The 20,831-nt window shown below is 36.3% G+C and overlaps 1 protein-coding gene across 1 annotated transcript in view; it reads right to left on the reverse strand.

The window, feature by feature from the left end:
• Window positions 1-20,831, reverse strand: part of CRYBG3 (crystallin beta-gamma domain containing 3) — a 123,736-nt gene that overhangs the window by 26,408 nt on the left and 76,497 nt on the right. The window contains exons 17-21 of the mRNA XM_021714101.1: window positions 12,903-13,045; window positions 12,667-12,793; window positions 11,759-11,791; window positions 5,705-5,814; window positions 2,019-2,145 (exon numbers count right to left, since the gene is read on the reverse strand). Coding sequence (XP_021569776.1) covers window positions 2,019-2,145; window positions 5,705-5,814; window positions 11,759-11,791; window positions 12,667-12,793; window positions 12,903-13,045 — 540 coding nt within the window. The remainder of the gene's footprint in view (window positions 1-2,018; window positions 2,146-5,704; window positions 5,815-11,758; window positions 11,792-12,666; window positions 12,794-12,902; window positions 13,046-20,831) is intronic.

The following is a 20,831-nucleotide window of genomic DNA, read 5'->3' on the forward strand; positions in this document are numbered from 1 at the left end:
AGGGGGTGGGGGGAGGGTTGGGGGGTGGGGAAGCATGGTTGTCTTAACTAAGACAACAAACACTACCTGCTGAAGCCTCTTTATGGTCAGTCTGTGAATCTTCACTGGGATACCCAACCCTCTACATACTCCTTCCATTGACCACCAAATCTGCTGTCCTAATATGTTTTCAAAAAAATCTTTCAAGACTCAAAATATACTATGGAAAGGCATTAAGAAAACTAACATGATGCCCTTACAGAAACTGAATCTACTTTTTAACCAGTTCTTGGAGTGAAAAGTCTATAATAATGTCAAATCCTCCCCTTAACCTACACTGCCTGCATTCTACAGGACCAAAACTAGAGACATGCAATTGCAGCAGGATGACTTACAGAAAAACATTTCTTTCTCTTTGTATGTTTTCACTCCCAAGTTTAAATGTTCATTTTACACTTAATGAATGTAAAGGAATTGTAAGTCTTCCAAGAAAAATAGCAATACTCATTAATTCTGACCCTGTTTCTGAAATGTCCTCCACAGAAATTTCACTTTAGTTCACTGAATTAAGAGTCCTGCAAAACCCTTTCAAGATGGTACTTTCATATTTAGACCTCTATCTTTTGCTTTTAGCATTAATACCAAATAAGTATCTGTTTGGTGATTTGGCCACTAAAACTTGGTAAGAAAATTCCCTTCCCAGTAAATGCGGGCTACCTTCCAATACCTTTTACAGCATTACCAAAACCTGCAGACTTACCAGACCACCTTTTTTTTTTTAACCAGTTTTCCTACAACAGACAAGAAGCATCCATAGCCGCTTATTCTTTCTAAGTTAGTGTCTAAGGGGCCACTAAGAAAGATCAAGGACACGATTTCCATTCTTGTTCCTCAGCCAAGACTCTATAATTAGCCTAATACTAAGAATACTCTGTCCAGGAATGACTTGTGAAACAGGACTACATTGCTTAGGTTGAGATCAAAGATCCTGAGTATGGCTACTATCCCCGGAGTTCGCTCCGGCCGAAAGGTCTGAATCACTCCTACTATTATGCAGTGCTTCTAATAAGCCTAGTCTGACTTTTGGTAAAAGTCAGGCTTTGACCAAACATATTCCTAGGAAACTATCATAACTAGGTATCTTGAAAATATCCAGATCCTCACCACTTTCTCTGCATAGATCCTATTGGCCAGGAGCCTAGAACTGATGCCCCAGAGCAGTGATCCTGTTTGTCTTACATTCAAAATTCTAAATAAATGTATTGAAAAGGAGAACACTTAGTATTTGTATATTTTATATATGTCCTAGTCAATAAAAGGTGTATAATATTTAAAAAAAAAAAAGGAGAACTTACTTATTCATTAAATATGGATTTCCAAGGTAACCCAGATAATTCTACACATACTGGGCAGAAAAGCCCTGGTTCCCCCAAACCAGGGTTTGAAATCAATACCAGTGGTGGTCCATGCATCAATATAATATTGAATAGCAGACAAACTGTCATAGGACTTAGCTAATAGATTAATAAGGTGGTCAGATTATTTTTGTATTTAAGCAGCTAAAACAATAGCAACCATGGTACTAACAGCTAACACTGAGAACTCACTACATGCTGGGCATTTTACAAGCACCATCTCATTTAATATCCTGTGGCCTTGTAGAGAACTATTTTCTTTCTTTTTTTTTAAACAGATGAGGAAACCAAGTAATTTTGCCAATGTCATCCAAACTGGTTAAAGTAACAAACAGATTTAAGCCCAGGCCTATATTACTCTAGTTCTTGAGTTTTGTAATCCTGCTTTACAAAAAATAAGAAAGGGCAAGGGTATATATTAATTTAAAAAATGGAAAATATCAATCTTACATTTTAATTGGATTTCATGAGTGAACCTCAGTTTTACAACTGACAAATAAATGATTCATATTTTTGATTTTTGATATTTTCCCTATTTCATTTCTTCCAACTTCACATTATCTGTGGTAATTACACTTGACAAGAAAGAGAGTCTCATAAACATGCACTAAGCATAGTACTCACGTAGTCAATGGGCTTGAGAGATTTGACTCTAGATTCTGGGCAGCCGCAGGAAGTAAGGTCAGTATAGAGACCTTCTTCTAACACACACTGATTATCAAAAATGTCCTCTTGGTAGGAGAGGAGCCAGCTAAAAACCAAACAGCAAGACATTCAGTCAAATTGCATTCAGTTGGGAGTACAGGCTCATCATGATACTGTGAAAATGTAGCAGGGCAGGGTGGAGGGGTCCAGGTGCTGACCAGCACCAATTGAAAAAGCAGCAACCACTTTCATTCACTGACTGCTTACCATGTGCTGGCATTAGGCTGCGTACTTTACATATATTATTTCTCTGTGTCCTGAATTAGTCTATAAATTAGAAATATATTCTCATTTTCATTGGCAACAAAACTAAGGATTAGAAAGGCTAGGTGATCTGCCCAAGGTTCCCCACACTATTAAATGATAGAGCTGAAATTTGAAATAAGACATCTGCTTTATGCTAAAGATATTATCTTTTTCTTTGGTACCTGAGATTAAATTACGATGTTTAGTAATATATGAACAGATTAGAAGTTCCTTTTGGGAAAAACACATATTTTTAATATTCGGTCTGGATGAGTATAGAAGCTAGACTTTTTTTTGAGTTGGAGTCTCACTCTGTTGCCCAGACTGGAGTGCAGTGGCTGCTCCCGGCCACTGCAGCCTCAACCTGCTGGGCTCCGGTGATCCTTCCGCTCAGCCTTCCGAGTAGCTGGAACTACAGGCATGTGCTACCACGCCCGGCTAATTTTTTTGATTTATTGCAGAGATGAGGTCTCGCCAAGTTGCCCAGGTAGGTCTCGAACCCGCGGGCTCAGGCAATCCATTCACCTCAGCCTACCAAAGTGTGGGATCACAGGCTGAGCCACCAAGCCCGGCTAAGCTTTAAAATCACATAAGGGTATACAATATCTGTCATCTGCACGTCGGACAGTTAATAAAAAATTTTAAAAAGAAATGAATGCTTTAGAATCTTTGATAGTGAGTTATCTTCAATACACCATTCATCAAAATATCGGCTAAGATATGCCCTTTTGAAAAGAAGGAGCCCAAGGGAGAAACTGGCTGTTACTAATTTAGTTTTGGTGTGTATAAGCTCTAGCCCTATATTTGAAGATCACCAGGACTGTACTAGCTAGACCAGTTTAACTCTGAATAACCACATAAATGTTCTGTGACATTGAAGTTCCCTGTCATGTCTTCTATGTACCAAGCATTTTATAGCCAAAATTTATCAAAGGCTTTGAATGTGCCAGGCATGAAGCTAAGCCCTTCATGTGTACTAATTTATTTAGTCCTTACAAGAACACTTTGAGGTAGGTACTACTATTATCCCTCCTTTACAGATGAGGAAGCCGAGGTTCAAAGAGATAACTCAATTTGTCTAAGGTTATAAAGCTAGAAAATGGTGGAACTGGGCTCACATTCAGGTCTTTCAAGCATTCTAGGTAATTACACAATTGCTGTGGTTCTTGTATCCTCTTATTAAACTGTAGTTGTACACTATTTCCCACATGAAGAGACACGTGACTAATTTGTCCTAGGCTTCAGTGTCAGGAGAGACTTATTTTCCTCCAGAAAAACTTCAATGCTTCTTATTAACAGAAAATAAAGCTAAATCTTGTAAAATATGTTCCTTTATCTTCGTGGAAAAAAACCTCAGAGCCAAGTAATGCTAACAGAATTATTTCGGGTCCTTAGTACATACATTCTTTCCTATTGAAGAGTTGCAGATCATCTATTTAAAGCTTAGTGCCCTTATTTTATGTGTTTTAATGTGGTAAAACTCTCATGCTTTTGTGGGAGGTAAGTATATAGACAATAAGAAATACAGAGAGGCTCAAAGCAAAAGAGCTACAGAAAATATGAGTGGGAAAGGACTGCTTGACATAGAGTTAATCAAGAAGGTAAACAGAGGGAATAGGATAGGCTGAATCTTAAAGGATATATTTGGATTACATAACTGCAGGATACCATGCAGGTAATACAGACAAGCAGCATACCAGGTGGAAAACAATTGAGAATGGTAGAAACTATAGTACACTGGGAGGGAGCACATAAAATCTACTCAATACCAGCCAATTGCTAACAAAGACGAAAGCTTTCCCAAACAAAGCCTTCAAATCTTTGGATTTTAAGAGAAAGTAGAAAACAGGTTCTCCTGAAATACAGCCTAAACATAAGGATACAAAATTTGTTAAATGTAGTATATAGGCCAAACCATTAACATCTGTTAGCTAGATTTACCAGAGACCCCCAATCTTTGGTGTGGAGCAGGTTCAGCAAATTACAGCATGTGAGCCAAATCTGCACCCCACCACCACCCGTTTTCAGATAGCCCATAAGCTAAGACTGGCTTTTTCACTTTTAAAGAGTTTTAAAAAATGAAAAGAAGACTATTTCATGACATGTAAATATTATATACAAATTCAAATTTCACATCCAGAAATACAGTTTCATGCTATGCCCATGTTCTCGTCTATGGCTGCTTTTGTATTCCATGCAGCAGGGGTGTTGGGAATAGCTGGGACAGAACTTGTAGAATCCACAAAGTTGAAAATATTTATTATCTGGCATTTTACAGATAAAGCTGGCAGACCCCTGATGTAGAGGGTCAAATGGCTGAGCAAATGTTGAAAGAAGGTAGGGCAGGGACAGTATGAGGAGAGGATGGAGACACGACAGGGAAAGTGAGGTGTTGACGGAAAAGCCTGAGAAAAGGGGAGCTTGAACTCCATGGACCAGCGCTAGAAAACGACTGTGGGAAATAAAGCAGGTTAATAAAAATCTTAAACTCGATTTTGGGACAAATAATTGGACTATGATTGGTTTGCAGTAAACAAAAGAAGTTCCTTGAGTGAAAAATAGGAGGTCTAGGTCTGTAATGGTCTAAGAGAGAAGGGAAGAGAACTGACAAAACCAAGGCATTTTGGAGGAAGAACAGAAGGATGCTGCTGGGTTATCAGGTGGATGTTTGATACACAGAGATGCCCCTGAATTGTACACATTGCTAAAATGGTAAATTTTATGTTATGCATAGTTTACCACAATTAAAAAATAGAATATATTTTAGCCTTGAGAATCCTAGACTGCTTCATATGTGTGTGAAAAAGATACAGTATGTTGTTACCGTTGGAAGAATATAAGATTCAAAGAAAGAAAAAAAAGAAGAAGCAACCAAAGCAATCCTGATTCTGTGATTTTGACTGTGATCTTGGGAAACCCTAACTATGAATCTGGTTTCCTCATCTGTGAAATAGGGGTAACAAATACTTTAAACAAGCAAAAAATGTCAAAAAAATAAATAAATTTAGGAGTAATATATCATACATGGATAAAAACACTGGTTATATTTATAGAATTTTATTATGCTATACAGTAAACATAAAATATAAACATTCAAAATGTTTAGGAACTAATCTAAGGTAACAGTGAGAAACATAATAATCAAAGGTGCCAAAGTTGGTTAATCAGCATTCTGTTTGTATTCCATAATGACTTAAAATACAAATTAAGCAAAAGTAATTAGACTAGTTAACCAATGCCTAAAAAAGAAAATTTTAAAAATTCACTGTGTATGCAAAAAATAACCAAGTCACTCCCTTGAAAATTGTTTTAAAAAAATTATTAAATAACAGCAGAAAACACCTAGCAAACATACTTACCAACCACGAAGAATTTTAAAAGAATGTGGTGTGAATGAAGTGAAGTCCAAAATTTCTTCTGTAAAATCTAGACCTTCACCTTGGAACCCTGGTTTACTGAATGCTTTGAGCTAAAAGAAAAACATTATGATAATTAAACAGAAAGCAACTGTTTCACATTATCACAAGCAAACAAAAACCTTTAATTTTGAGTACGTATTAAAACTCAGCAAAATATTAGACTCATATTTTATGTATTATAATGAATTCATGTCAAAGACAATGACATTATCCTTAAACTTGCTTTTTTCTTACATGTTTCCAAGAATGGAATGTCACTGTCTAGATACCATTTTCTTTTATATCTTGCACCAAATTGTGAGCACAGAGGCCTAAAAAACAATTCTGCCTGTAAGAATAAATCAGACCTCCTCCTCCACTAAAACATGGCCTTTCTCCATTCCATCAAACAATCATGACATCCTATAGTGAGGCTAGATGTGTAAAATAAGCAATTTAGCACTAAACATGAAAGAGGCTTAGCTAAGTATTAGATAGACGGTGTGTGCCTTTTTTCTCCCCAGGACTTCCTGATCCACAGTTAATAAAGGAGAGAAGAGAGGAGGCAAGTGCCCAGGAGAGCCAGGAGCAGATGGCAGGATAGATAATAATGACGGGATTAGTGGAAGATTTATGGTGAAGAAAGAAAGATGTCTGAGTCATGTATTTCAGCTTACAGACTTCAGTTTTCTGATAAGAATACCTTAAATGCACAGCTTACAGTTACATACAACTACATTCCTACTTTAGTCCTTTTTGTCAAGAAAAATCCATGAAATCTCAACTGTAAATCCCTTTAGACTAGAGACATAATAATCTGCAACTGTAGTAGCCTTGGATCTATAGTAGGAAAGACAAAATTAATGAGCCCTATAAATATTTCATAATGCACCAGAGACTTGAAATAACGTGGCCCACAGGTCCACCCTGCAGTGACAGACCTGCACTGTACCCCAGAGGGCCTCACAATGAACAATCTGCAACACTGCCCTTTTTCCTGCTCACACTGTCATCCACAACAAGGCTTCTCTGAACAGCTGATGTTCAGCTCCCTCATTTTCCCAAGGGTCCTCCCTTAGAAGAATTGTTTCTTGGTGATCTCATTCGTTCTGACCTTCCTTGGTCTGATATCAAACATCAGCCAAAGGCAGGGAGGTGAGAGAACCGATTCCCCCATGACCGACTGAGGCTTGCACAACACGACTTCCTATGGTGAAACCACACTGGACTTGGAGCATTAAAATGTCAAGTGACTCCTTGCCTTAAGGAAATGCGACCCAGCAAGTTTCTGTCATAGTCCTTATGGTAGATACAGAGGATAGTAAGAAAAAGAAAGTCCAAAACAAGACAGGCCTATGTTTTTTTAATTTAAAGGCTTATAAAACATGAGTCTAAAAAAAAAAAAATCACTTTTAACCTCCAAAAATGTAGGAAAATTTCCCTTGCATGCCAATACTACTTAATTCACAGTAAGAATCAGAAAAGCCACATGAGAACAGCGATTGTGCTGTCTTATTCACAACTTTTATTAGCAGTTTGTTGAATTAATTCATTTTATATGCTGAGTTTGAGATTTATACTTCAACATTTCATCATGAAGGCATGAAATGTCAAATCCTAGACTACTGACAATGCAAGTTAAACACATTTCAGATGCTGTACATAGTACTTACTCTAGTTTTTTCTCTCAGTCTTCATATCCAGAAAAATTAATTAACATTTATATATACAAAAATAATTTGCCAAAAAGTATCTCTTTTATTTGATGGGTTAAAATATTATTTGGCTAAACTTAAACTGGATTTAATGCTTATCTGAGTTTATTTTTATACTCAAAATGAGCTGAAGTACATGGTTCAACCCAAGTTAGACCAATCCCAAAAAAGCATGCTCATTTTGATCACCTTATAAATGCTTCAGAATATAACAATTTTCATAATAATGTTCTGAGGATTGTCCACAAAGACACCAACTCTGTGCTTACTAATTACAATAATTAAATTGTACTTTTTACTCTTGGTGAAATTCAGTAACAGAGTTTTCAAGAAATTAAGTAACAAGAGCTTTGGAGAAATTAAGTCCTAAGAAAAATCAACCAGATAAATCACAATGTTGGTTTCCTTTCTAGATCAATGGAGAATAAATACACAAAAACAGCTTGGCTGGGCGTGGTGGCTCATGCCTGTAATCCCAGCACTTTGGGAAACCAAGGCAGAAGGACTGCTTGAGTCCAGAAGTTTGAGATCAGCCTGGGCACGGTCGTGAGACCTTGTCTCACTACAATGAGACAACTGTGCTACCCATTGAAACTGGACTGGATTAAAAAAAAAAATGTGGTACATATAAACAATGGAATATTACACAGCCATAAAGAAGAAAGTATGAACTTTGCAGCAACGTGGATGAACTTAGAGTCTATAATACTCAGTGAGCTAGCATAGAAACAAAGAACTGAGTACCACATGATCTCACTCATAAGTGGATCCTGAACAATTATCACAATACTGTAAGAAAGGGATTGGCAGTTTGCCAGGGGAAGGAGGGAGGGCACACTTCATCAATACAGGTACCTGATCTCAGACCAGATGAAGTGGGGACCAAAGTGAGACCCAAACTTTACCTGTACAATGACCATTTGTATATCTAATACTGAATTGTATCACACATCCTTTAAAAAAAAATTTTTAAAAATTAAAATGGACCATTCCACACATACATACACACACAAAATGGTTACCACTGGTTTGTTTTTTAAATATATTATTGTATTTCTTCCTTAGAACTACTCTTTGAAGCAGAAATCATTACCAGTTTATGATGAACATTTTGCAAAAATGCCCTTGGTATGTCATTTTCATTTATGACATTCATGAATAACATGCGGTAATAGGTATTTAATCTAATATGACAAACTAAAAATGTGCAAACTTAACTACTGACCAAACACAGAAGCTGTGCTCACTTGATTTATTCCACAATATCAGCATCATTTGTAATGTAATTTTATTTACTGCAATACTAGAATAGTTTGAGTAACCTTCTTCCTTGCCTAAATAAATCTTTCTCCAGCCCTGTGGGCCTGCTGCCTACAAACGTGTGGCTTGTCAAAAGAGCAGTTTGTTTCTGTTCTTCTATTACATCACACCTTTCACATCGTGCGGCGTTACGTACTTCTCACATCAACCACATATTCTACAATGATGACATTTCCCTTATCCATCATCAAAGGCTTCCTTTACTTAGATAGCTCTTCATAAGCATTTCTGTGCCTTGCATCCTATAAAATGATCTGGATATAGTGTCAAAAGAAGCGGTTTTCTCTCGACAGCTCTTGAATCTCGTTGATACTTGTCTAAATAGTCCTTTTCCTACCCCTCAAACAGGATAACTGCAACCACAACTATTACTGACCCTGTGATCACTTTAAAATTCAGCGAGGCTAAATTATCCAATATAAGAAAATATCCAGTTGCTTTTCTTGGCTAGAATAATGTATAAAATGGAACAAGGACTCAATATTTAAAGAAATCCAGAATTAATTAATTATATGTTATATATAAGTGCTATAATAATTATATTGTTATCTATAATATAATCAATTATATATTAATTATATCATTACTTTTAATATAGTTTATCATGTAATTAATTATACTACAAGTATAGTTATGTTAATAAATTATATTGTAATTACTATAATTATGTTAATTAATTATATCTGTAAATGGACTTGAAGAAGATTCTAGAAACACAAATTACTCGGTTGGGTCAAAGGAGGGAACTGAGCAGAACTTCTAGAGAATGGTGCCTATCACCTCCCTTGAAAACTAAATTTACTCCTATAACACTTAACCTAACAATTTTTCTGATATTCAGGACTTGAGAGAGAGAGAGAGAGAGAGAGAGAGAGAGAGAGGACAATATGAAGATGATCGTCATTCTTTTTGGTTTTTGTTTTGTCTGGGGAAAAGACAAAATGCCACCTGCTGCTGATGAGGTACTCTATAATGACCCTGCACATCCTCAGTCAGTAATCAGACCGAGTGAATGAGCTCCAGTCTTACAGCCTTAGAACAGTCAGCAACAATATTTTTGTTATCATAACTTGTGATGTATATCAATCTTTACACATATACATTTTCTGGTTTTTCCAACCAGAATAAAAAAAAGTCCTCTCTGACTTGAACCCTGAGATATCACTTCCTCCTCATTGCTCAGATAAAGAAAATCGTAGCCTTTGTGAACACAGCATCTGTGCTGCCGATCTCACTGTCATAGCCTCCCGTGAAGGAGAAGATACTTTCCAGTTACTGAACAGAACCATAGTGTCAAGCCAAGATCCGTTCGTTTGTTTATGTTTAGCTTAGTATGCATGAGAAAAACTTCTGAAAGTTTGGTCCTCTGAAAATAACCAGAACTTTGATACCGGGTAAACAAAGAAGGCTTTGTTCGTGGGTTACTAAATACTCAGCAATCATATACCTGTCAAAAACGCTTCTTTCACAAAACCATAACTGAGCAATACCCAGGAAAGAGAAGTGGGGCTGATTTCACTGGGTGTTTTCTGTGGCTTCCTTTCTCTTCAAGTTGGACTGGAAATACTATAAAGAAAATCCTCCCAGCAATCAGCCTCAAACAAGGAAGTCCATAAAAAAAAAGAAAGGAGGTAGGAGGGGGAAAAACAGAGCTTACAAGAATGGGAGTTTTTATGTGTGCTTAAAGGTAAAAAAAAAAAAACCAATAAAATAAAATTAGAAAATTATTGCTGTTTAACTCTTTTATCTACTCATATTATTCATGTGAAAAAGTGCTTTTGAAATTCACAGTCATGTGTTTTCAAAATTTCAAAGTAAAGATCTGGCAGGAAGTGTTTTTAAATACAACTCAATTATATTCAGAAAGGAAATGCTCCCAATAGGCCTGAGTTAATCAGAAAATAATAAAACCCGAAAGCATTGTGAATGGAAATATGGTTAAACAAAACTAGTCTGAAATAGATAAACACTGACATGAATATGAAAAACACACACATTCAGAGAAAAAGATTGCGCATTATGTAATGGCAGCAAAAATTAAATATTTAAGATGAATCACTATATTTGGCCTTTTGACAGAAGTTTTTCTGAATTTAAAGTGAAACAGAAAGCAATATCTGTCACCTCATCTTTCTTCTACGGTTGTACTGTTTGTATCATGAAATGTCTTTCTGTGATATGGTTTTGTCAAATAGAGTCAGACACTAGAAATGTCTCCTTTGGATTGCTAGTAGTGGGAAACTGCCAGAGGGGAGCACATCTCATCAATAAGGGAACCTGCATGATGAACATTTGTATACCTAATCCTGAATTGTAACCCTCATCTTTAAAATAAAAAAAATTTTTTAAAGGAATGTCTTTTTTGCTACTTCTAGTTGTGTAGTATGGCACTTGCTTAAATTTGGAATCTCAGTTTTCTTATCTATAAATGGGATTAACACTGACCTCACTTATTAGAAGTATTAAATAGGCACAATTACTAGTTCTCAATAGAAAATAAACATTAGGCTCCGGAGTACTGCTCGATCCCCTTCAAACCATTATGAACACACTAGAAATAAAAATAGGGTTTCAACTTCACCAGCTCAGAAACGTGTGATGTAGGCCTTAGAAACACACGTACGTCATAAGCATGCAAGACAGCAATTTCTCCATGGCAAGTTTCCTCCTCCAGAAACAATTATATATTCTCTAAGATGTGACACTGAAGAAAGAATAGGCAATAGGAAAGAAAGAATGACAAAGGGTCAAAATGACCCTAAATTGATCAGAGCTGTGGCTCTTTCAGGAACAAACAAAAGGAAATGTAACAAACCCAGTCTAACCAAGATGGGCACTCTTCCGCTCACTGGTACTGACACTGCCCTACCATACAGACACACAAAAGTTAACTGAGGGAAAGAGAGATATGCGGGAAAGGGTATAAACACTCTTAGTAAACATCTTAATAATTACAAGTTAAAAATATTTTTAAACATACCAAATGTGGAGGCTCATTTATCCCAAGTGGTTCCTGAAAAATAGATTAAAACATTAAAAAAGTTATAATCATATAACCTTAGTTGTCTTTTTGAGTGTTTTGAAAATATCCCTTGAAACAGAATTTTAAAGATCTCACCAATTTACTAGATTTCTTAATCTGCCTATGACCCTCAAATAACCCACGGAATTATCTTGCAATAATTTTAGTATTTATGACTAATTCATTTTGAGTAATAATGTAGCTGAAAGAAAAATATGCCCCAATGTCCATTACAAAGATGGAGCACGAATTCTGACCATTGTCTCCTGGGTACTCTTACTGTTCTGCAGTGTTTGTTATCATCCAAACAGGCCATGCTCTTTCATGACTTCATGACTTTATATACAATAAGATTATTTCTCTTTGTGACGCACCCTTTCTGCTTTTATGCTTTTTTTACCCTAGCTGTCACTCGATACATCCTCTTTTGTGGCAAGGTCTCTGACTCCCTGGGCACCAAGTGCTCCCTTCCCCTCTCCCTCTGCACTGAGCACACACTTCATTTTCTCACTAATCATGCTATCGCTAAATGTCCATACATCTACCTCCCCTAAGAGACTGAGACACACCAGGGCAGTTGTATTCATCTTTTATCTTCAATGATCAGCATAGTGTCCAACACATGAGAGTCATAAATAAATGTTGTTGAATGAATGAACCGATCAAATTACGGAACCATTTCATTCATATGTTCATATCTACTAGCTCTCTGTGTGGTCTACAGACATTCATGTGATGTTGCATTTTCTCTCTACATACACACACGTAACATAACTCAACAATTCCACTTTTAAAAAGTGTGTTCCACATATTCAATTGCATATCATTACATGGCACAGCACTGGCTATCTTCATATTCCACTCACCAGCTGGATAGGCCGTATGGACATGATTATATTATTTGACCCTCCCCAGTCGAAAAAGCATTTGTATTTCCCTTTCTCTAAAATGTATTGTTCTCCACAGAAGAACTTCTGCTGGTAGGCAACCCATCTAGCAGGGGAAAAAGAAAAAAAAAAACAGAGGTGATTTATAATCAAGTGAACAATACTTTTAAACATCAACGAACTTTTCCCAGTTCTTGGAGTAGGGGGCAACTTACACTCCACTTTTAACATGAATGGATCTTGTTTCACTGCCAAAGCCAATTTCTTCCAAGTCAGAAATTTCCTGATTTGTAATGTCAATAAACTTCCCACTTTCTAGGTCAGAATCAAACAGTGTAATAGAAGATTCTATAAAATTCTAAAAAGAGGAAGAGAAAAATTTAGGAAAACATGCATTTTGTTTTATGGACTACTATTTATCTTAGCACAATTTCCCATACTTGTGGGATCATTTTCACATAAATAACTGCTGCAAGAATTTTAAATGGCACAGGAACGATTTTATACTTACTAATTCTATATAGTTTAAAGGGAAAAAGGGGCCTGGATTTACTTTAATCAAAAATATAGTACATTTTTTAATAAATGCATATTAGTCAACAATTGGTAAACTGCTGGGACTTACAGGCTATTATATGCAACACTGATTGTAAAGAAAACTAGTCTCACTTGTGCCTAAGAAACAAAACCACATGAAACAAAAGTGAATATATAATGTACTGTGGGAAATGTATGAGAGGACTTTTTGAGTTTAAATGTAACAGAAAAATAGGTATAATTTGCATAACAAAAACTGTTTATTAAACAATCAAAATGAGGATTAAAATGTAAAATATTTTATAGTGGCTCAACATACTTAAAACAGAAATATTTTAGAAAATTCCTATAACCCAAATAGATAAATTAGCAAAAGATGTAGATAATTCATGAAAGAAAAAAGAATAAGATTAAAAAGAAATATGTAAATATCTAGTTTCACTAGTAAATTAAAGAAATTGAACTGAAAGCAATTAGATAAAATTTTTCTTTTTTTTTTTTTGAGTTGGAGTCTCACTCTGTTGCCCAGACTGGAGTGCAGTGGCCGCTCCCGGCCACCACAACCACAACCTGCTGTGCTCTGGCAATCCTTCCGCCTCAGCCTTCTGAGTAGCTGGAATTACAGGCACCCCTACCATGCCTGGCTGATTTTTTGATTTATTGTAGAGATGAGGTCTCGCCAAGTTGGCCAGGCAGGTCTCGAACCCGCGGGCTCAGGCAATCCACTCACCTCAGCCTCCCAAAGGCGTGGGATTATAGGCTAAGCCACCGAGTCCGGCTAAAATTTTCATCATTTAAAACTAATTTAAGAAAGACTTAAAAATCTAGTCAAAAATAATTATTGGTGGAAACATGAATTGAACAACTAGTTTAGAAAATAATTCCGAAATAGATTTAAAAGAAATTGTTCACACTCTGAAATTCCTTTTTTGAGTTAAGCTTCTTAAAGGAACTAAATGGTGAGCAAATTATATTAGGTTGGTGCAAATGTAATTGCAGTTTTTTGCATTGTTGAAATTTGCCATTTGAATGTATTCTTAATAAATGTGGTTAGGTTACACATCATTTTCATGTGCATTTCTCACTTTATGGCTTTTTGCTAATACTTACTACTTGCTGTTTATTTTATATTTATTTTAGACTATGGAAATGATGTTAGACAAAAAGCAAATTTGAGCAATTTTCTTATTCAAGTTCAAAATGGGTTGTAAAGCAGAGGAGACAATTGCAACATCAACAACACATTTGGCCCAGGAACTGCTAATGAATGTACATTGCCATGGTGGTTTAAGAAGTTTTGCAAAGGAGATGAGAGCCCTGAAGATAAGGAGTGTAGTGGCCAGCCATCGGCAGTTGACAGTGACCAATTGAGAGCAATTATCAAAACTGATTCTTTTACAACTACTCAAGAAGTTGCCGAAGAGCTCTACATCAACCATTATGATCATTAGACACTTGAAGCAAATTGGAAAGGTGAAAAAGCTCAATAAGTAGAGGCCTCATGAGCTGACCAAAATTTAAAAAAAAAGCCATCATTTTAAAGTGTCATCTTCTCATTTTATACAACAGCAAACCGTTTCTCGATAGGAGAGTGACATGCGACAAAAAGTGGATTTTATACGACAAACAGATCAGTGGTTGAATCAAGAAGACGCTTCAAAGCACTTCACAAAACCAAACTTGCAGCAAGAAAAAGGTCATGGTCACTGTTGGGTGGTCTGCTGCTAGTTTGATCCACTACAGCTTTCTGAATCCTAGCAAAACCATGACATCTGAGAAGTATGCTCAGCACATTGATGAGATGCACTGAAAATGGCAACATCTGCAGCCGCACTCCAAGACACTGCCCGACCACACATTGCACAACCAATGCTTCAAAAGTTGAATGAATTGGACTACAAAGTTTTGTCTCATCTGCCATATTCACCTGATCTCTTGCCAACAGACTACCACTTAAGCATCTTGACAACTTTTTGCAGGGAAAATACTTCTACAACCAGCAGGACACAGAACATGCTTTCTAAGAGTTCACTGAATCCTGAAGAACAGATTTTTACACTACAGGAATAAACAAACTTATTTCTCATTGGCAAAAATGTGTTGCTTGTAATGGTTCTTATTTTGATTCATAAAGATGTGTTTGAATCTAGTTATACTTTAAAATCCACAGTCTGAAACCGCAATGACTTTTGCACCAACCTAATATATTATTTAGAACTGTGAGATGTTTTTAGCAATGTAAATGTCCAAAAGATAGCTTGATGAACTTTTATTACACCTATCTCTTGATGTAATATTAAATATAAATAGAAGTTTTAAACAACAAGTTTTGACAGTTAAATTTACACATACTACTGACCAGGAGCTTTATGTACATTTTTCCAAAAAAGCCATCCTATGAGATTGTCTTACTATCATTTCCATTTTCCATCTAAGGACACTGAGTGATTGCTGGGGGCCACACAACTAGTGAGAGGCTGAGACTGAATCGGAGTCCTAATCTGTCTATTTATCCTATGCTTTTAATTATGGTCAGATATAAATGTAAGAATGAAAGAGTAGGACAAAAGTCCCAAATTACAAACATTAATAAGATTACAAACATGCAAAACAAAACAAAAACCAATTTCCACTTAAAAAGACTATGAAATTTTTTTAAAAATCCAGAGTTGTTATCTTTGGGTACAGGGAAAATGAACAAGTTTACCTCATGCTTTTTTCCAAATGTTTATAATATGTACATTTTAAATTGGCAAATAGAGAATACATTTAAAAAACAAACTTCTCCCCCATTACTTGTTTGTAAGTCAAGTCTTAGACCTACAGAAAATGTTATCAACTTCTGCAAGTCTCAACAATATCAATTTTCTCTCCTTTTTAATATATTATAATATAATCTAGGTATAGAAGACTTTTAGGTAAGCATTCATTTAACATGAACAAGCAAAACAGGGTCCAATAAAACAAGGCATCTACAAGAAGGGGAGAAATAAGTTTTAAAAATTCATTTGTATGTACTACTTGCCAACTTTCAAGAATTTTTACATTGCTGACATAACTGGTTCAACTTTAATTTAAAAAAAAAGATAAAGGCCTTTTTACCTAAAATTTTTATTGTAAAACAATTTCTAACCTATGATTGTTTTCTTGATCCCTCCTCGAGAGTAAACTGTAGGAACCTAAGAGTATCTGTCACCTTCATTACTTTCACTTAGTTCTTAAAAAAATGGTAGCTGGATAGAATCATGCTTGATCGATCATCTTCACCATCTCCCTTTTGATTACCTAACACTTTAATTTCAAAACACTTTTGCATCTATGTATTTTGAGCTCTCATCAGCTCTGATTTTATACACAAACAGGCATATACATATTACAGATGCATATTATAGATAGAGAAACTGAGGATGTAAGAAGTTAAGTACTGTGCCCAAGGCTAGAACAGTGATTTGAGGACAAGTCTGTCTTACTCTGGGACCAATGCCACACTATTCATTTCCTATTGTTCCAAAATGTTTACACTTAACAAGTATTCTAACAGTGGAAAACTGGATTTCATCTCATCTAGGGCTTATTAGCATTTCATTTGTAGCTTAAAATATTGGGGTTGTACATGCATATGAAGGGGCACCCAAAAAAACCCAGGAATTATCTTTTAGAGGGCGGGCCCCTTGCAGTATATTCAGAATTTGTTACTCTGGATCAAATGGTCAACTAAAGTTTTTATCTAGAAGTTTCAAGAAGGTTGCCTCATGATTTGCAGAAAAACATCCCGAGTTGTGACAAACAAATGACTGGTTATTCCATCATGACAACACACCCACCCACACCACGCTGAGTGTTCTGCGGTTTTTGACCAAATATGGCATGGTCCCCATGCCCCACCCTCTCTATTCACCCAATCTCACCCCAAGCAACTTTTTTTGTTTCCCCGATGAAAAAAGTCCTCAAAAGGAAATGTTTAGCTGATGTGAAGGGGTGAAACAAAAAACAACAGAAGCACTAAAAGGCATTCAAATTGACAAGTTCAAAAACTGTTTTGAGCAATGGAAAAATCATCTTGATCGGTGTATTATATTAAATGTAGAGTATTTTTGAAGGAGAGGTTTAAGCATGAAATAATAATACACAATTTTTTATAAATAAATTCCAGGTTTTAAGGGGTCCCTCCTCATATATACCATTTTCCAGATGAGAATATCCAAGCTTTAATAGCCTAAAGATGATGTATCTTAAAGTACCAAGAACAAGTCTTCTATCTGGAACATGATGTTTACAACATGGCTTCCACATCAACAAATTTGACTATACTGACAACAAAAACCTCCATCATCCCAGGAACCTGAGTATGCCTCTGTTCTTGGCAGCCTGAAAGTGTTGACTAGCTCAAGGCAACTGGCGGTATATGGTGCAATGATGATGGCTGGAGGGAGCTCACAGTAGGTCTTGGTCAGGACCCAGTATCAATAGTCCCCAATAGAGTCAGTACCACCACAATGGAAAGTTTCTTCAGCAGCTTACAAGGATGAGGATCCCACCTCTCCCATTCTGACGACTCTGGGACTCTCGCTCTTTGCTTCTATGTCTTCTGTCCCTATAACTACTTATTCTCTATTCCATTAGAATTGTAGAATGGGAAAGAAGGGAAAAGCTGATATCATCATCATTGTTACACTGCAGTAAAACAGAAGAACACGGCAATGTAATTACAGATATGTGCCTGTATGCTGAGTTGCCTTAGCCGTTCATCTTTTTTCCACATGCTTCTCTTCTGAGCCAGTCTCCCAGTTTTGCCCACTCTGCATTTCTTTTTCTCAAACTACCAAATACACAACATCTGATCTAGTTAATGAATTGCCATTAACATGGTGTACCTGCTGGGTAGAGCTCTAGCTCTAAACCAACTCCTGTTCTCAGGGTCATATATTAGTCCTAGACCCAATTACCTGCAGATAAACTTTCAGGTGTTGCATGTAAAAACATGGTATAAAAAATGCATTAAAAAAATCCATAAAACAAAAAACTTCTAACCATCTTATTCAGGAAGTGATCAGAAAATGTACTCTAAGTCAAGTGCAGGGCAAGTCCTTTGAGGTTACTACCATCCCTGTTTTTCTACACAGTTAAATAACCTCAAAGTCACCTAGATTTAAGTGGAGCTCTTCTCAAAAAGAATGAACAATGATGGAATGACCTTAAAAATTGTATTCCACTTTATATTTAAAAGCTCTTGAATAGGGTAGTAGTGTCTCTGGTACAGTACTCCCTACTGTTAAGAGAAAACTAAGAGCAGTTGCTTCAGGCCTAAAGATAAGTCTCAAGGATCAGTAATTTGATTACTTTTAAATTCCATAAAATCCTTCAACTGAGTGCCTGTACTACAGTCTCCAGTGGGTAACGTGATATGAGACACCAGTGGAGACCTGATGTATCCATTAACTTAGGAGAAATAGTGGTCTCTGCAGCATACCACCTGGATTCAGAGGTCTGGAAAAAAGGCCTAATATCTGAAAATCATAAAAAAAAAAAAAAATCGAAGTTAGTATAAAACTGAGGAAAAACAAGCACACCAAGAAAATTTTATTGAGGAAACCAACAAACAAAAATTCCAAAATCCCTGGAGCCTAAATACTGCTATATTCCTCTTGGTCTTCTCCTTAAAAAAAAAAAAAAAATCAACTCCAAGTCAACATATCTGAATGACTCATTTGGAATTAGGAACACATTTCTGCTTGTCCTGTCCAAAGCACTCCGACACAGATCACATTATCCCTAAGGAACATGTCCGGTATTTGACCTTGGTAGTTCCAGAGTGTTCCACATACTGGAGCCAGGACATTTGAAAACTGTATTATGCAGCTCTTCTATCTGTCCTCTTGTTTATTTTCTATTACTTCAACTGAGATCTTAAAGGTAGTGCTTCACTCTTTCCCAGCTTGGCGACATCTGAGCATCTGTGGGGGGGAAACAATGTCTCACATTGGCTCTGGTATTAAACCATGAGTACTGTCACAATCACAGGAGCTTTGAGGACTCCTTCCCAATTAGGTCTGGAGAAAGACAATTTTTCTAAGTAAATGAGAAGTTTTTTTTTTGAGTTAGAGTCTCACTCCGTCGCCCAGACTGGAATGCAGTGGCACACTCCTGACCACCGCAGCCTCTAGCTGCTGGGTTCCGGCGATCCTTCCACCTCAGCCTTCCAAGTAGCCGGAACTACAGGTGCACACTACCACGCCTGGCTAGTTTTTGATTTATTGTAGAGATGAGGTCTCGCCAAGTTGCCCAGGCGGGTCTCGAACCACACATTCAGGCAATGCACTTGCCTTGGCCTCCCAAAGTGCTTGGGATTACAGGCTGAGCCACCAAGCCCAGCCCAACTTGAGAAGTTTTAAAGCACTTTCAAAGTATGTACATATATAAATTTTATGTCATCTAAATCTGTCTTTTTTCAGTATATTCCCTCAAAAATATTTTAGTGTACATAAATTTAAAAATCAAAGTGTCTGAAAAACCACGTAAATATGTATTATCTATGTATAGAGATCTGTAATTGACCCTATATCTGTATATATATATATTTTGTTTGTCTGTTCGTTTAAAGATGCAGGGCACAATTCAGGGTTAGGTATACAAATGATCATTGTACAGGTAATGTTTGGGCCTCACTTTGGTCCCCACTTCACCTGGTTTGAGATCAGGTATCCTTATTGACGAAGCATGCCCCCCTCCTCTTCCCTGGCAGTTTCCCACTACTGCCAATCCCTTTTTTGTAGTATTATGATAATTGATCAGGGTCCACTTATGTGACTGTATTTTTAAAGCTACAAATGAAATGACAATGAAACACAAATGAAATCCAGTTTTCCACTGTTAGGGTACTTGTCAAGTCTAAGCATGTTGGAATAATAGGAAATGGATAATATGGCATGAGCCCCAGAGTAAGACAGACTTGCCCTCAAATCACCATTCTACACTTGGACACAGTACTTAACCTCTTATATCCTCAGTTTCTGTATCTGTAACATGGAATCACAACAATCTTGACTCCCAGTCTTTGTGACGATTACTGCAAGTTTGCATGTAAAGCCATTAATAAGTACTTGGCAAATGCTAAGATAATTATAATGAGGATTAAAACAATATCATTAACTACAAGCTAACAACTAACATTTTAAATTAAAAAAAAATTTAGAGATAGAACAGAAGATTTTCTTTGAATGGAATTCTTACATATATATCTGTCATCATTTCTGTACAGATTCAAAACCTTTGTGTGCAGCAATAATTAATATACTTATTCTAATTTTTCTAATTTATATTATAGACATGTCTATATTAAATAATTCCAATTTATTTAGGTAATAGTTACAGTATTTAGTAGAAATGTTTCACATTTTCTACTACTGAGAGATTTCAACAAGCAACATGGGTTTTGATTTTTGTTATGCTTGTTTTAGTCACAGCTATCTTTGAAAGATACCATCACATTCATTGCTAAACATTTCTAGCATTACAAATATCCCTTCCCATCTCTCTCTTTTTTATAAAACTAAGCTAGGAAAAATGTTAGATTATTCAATACTGGGTGGACAATGTTTTGAACCATT

This window comes from Carlito syrichta, unplaced genomic scaffold (genome assembly GCF_000164805.1).
Source record: "Carlito syrichta isolate Samal-C Ts95f unplaced genomic scaffold, Tarsius_syrichta-2.0.1 Scaffold305223, whole genome shotgun sequence".
Taxonomy (NCBI): domain Eukaryota; kingdom Metazoa; phylum Chordata; class Mammalia; order Primates; family Tarsiidae; genus Carlito; species Carlito syrichta.